A 1,217-nucleotide genomic window follows, 5' to 3' on the forward strand; every position below is an offset into this window, starting at 1 on the left:
CTAATCGAGCTTCCGTAGTGTCGTTGGCGATTTACTTCCGCTTCCCGTCCTGCTCCGCTGCACTCCTCATCCCAGCCAGCATGGACTGCTGCTTCAAACCCACCTTGTTTCAGTCTTAATTTGTTTTGAAACCTCGCCGTGTGTCCCCCGGTGTGTTCTCAAGCTCCTCGACGTCATGTTCACCACCACCGGTTCCCGCGGCCTGTGTGAGTTTGGCAATTGAAGGCGACTCGGCTAGCTTAGCGAAGTAGATTTGCATGTAGTTGTCATTCGTTTTTTTCAAGGAGCGCAACCACTTGAATCTACTTTCTTATTTCGAGAGAGCTGGGACGAGACAGCCTAGGATGGACCTGCAAAAATCGCTCAATTAATCATATAAATGTTAAGTCAAAGTTACATCTTTTGTCCAAAAAAAGGCTGAGGTGTCAACTACAGGGTTCACGAACAGCCTAATTATATTAGCACTTGAAGCGGGTCAGATCAGTAAAATCACAGCAGACGCCCCCTTTATTTTAATGCTAAACTTTGTGTTTAAAGGCCTCAGAACAACCTCAGATTTCATAAGAAGCATCTCCTTTTCAATATCAGCATAATGTCCACATATATTCTCCCAAAATACCTAAACTCGCATACCCCGCATAAACACTTGAACATACAGGTCTACATCGACGGCCACGTTTGACCACATGGTTTTGTTTGTATTTTCCAGACAAGGCTCCTCTGTCCAAAGGCCTCCTGCTGGTGCTGAGCGGCTTGACGGTGATGCTCAGCCTGCTGCCGCAGTACCAGCACATGTTTGAGTACAACCTGCAAGCGGTCAGCCACCAACTGCAGGTATTGCTTGAGTCCAAGTGTGAAAAGTATCTGACACGACGCATGCGGTAATTCAGTATCGAAAGTATTTTTCCGATATCTTATCATCACTCCTTCACCAGTCACACAAAACTATATCCAACTTGAAAGATTATTCAGGGAGGTGCGGAGGGACAATATGAACGTTGGAAAACTGCCTAAAAATATGGATGTGGTGTGGTAGGTGTGGCGGTTGCTGTGCGGCAGGCTGGTGTGTCTGGACGTGAAAGACTCCTTCTGCAGCGGCATGCTCATCTACAACTTCCGAATCTTTGAGAGGAGGTTCGGCTCCAGGAAGTTTGCCGTGAGTACCAATGATGATCAGACTTTGGCGGCATGTTGCGTTCACATTAGATAGCTTTGGA

The 1,217-nt window shown here is 46.8% G+C and overlaps 1 protein-coding gene across 1 annotated transcript; it reads left to right on the plus strand.

Moving 5' to 3' along the window:
- Positions 1–11: 11 nt before the first annotated feature.
- On the plus strand, positions 12–1,211 carry LOC109509499 (ubiquitin-associated domain-containing protein 2-like). Its single transcript, XM_019859339.1, has 3 exons — positions 12–206; positions 710–834; positions 1,037–1,211. The coding sequence occupies exons 1-3, from the start codon at positions 176–178 to the stop codon at positions 1,208–1,210; spliced, it is 330 nt and encodes a 109-aa protein (XP_019714898.1). The 5' UTR covers positions 12–175; the 3' UTR covers position 1,211.
- Positions 1,212–1,217: the final 6 nt, after the last annotated feature.

The sequence above is a fragment of the Hippocampus comes genome, unplaced genomic scaffold, assembly GCF_001891065.2.
Source record: "Hippocampus comes isolate QL1 unplaced genomic scaffold, H_comes_QL1_v1.1 C16918974, whole genome shotgun sequence".
Classification (NCBI taxonomy): domain Eukaryota; kingdom Metazoa; phylum Chordata; class Actinopteri; order Syngnathiformes; family Syngnathidae; genus Hippocampus; species Hippocampus comes.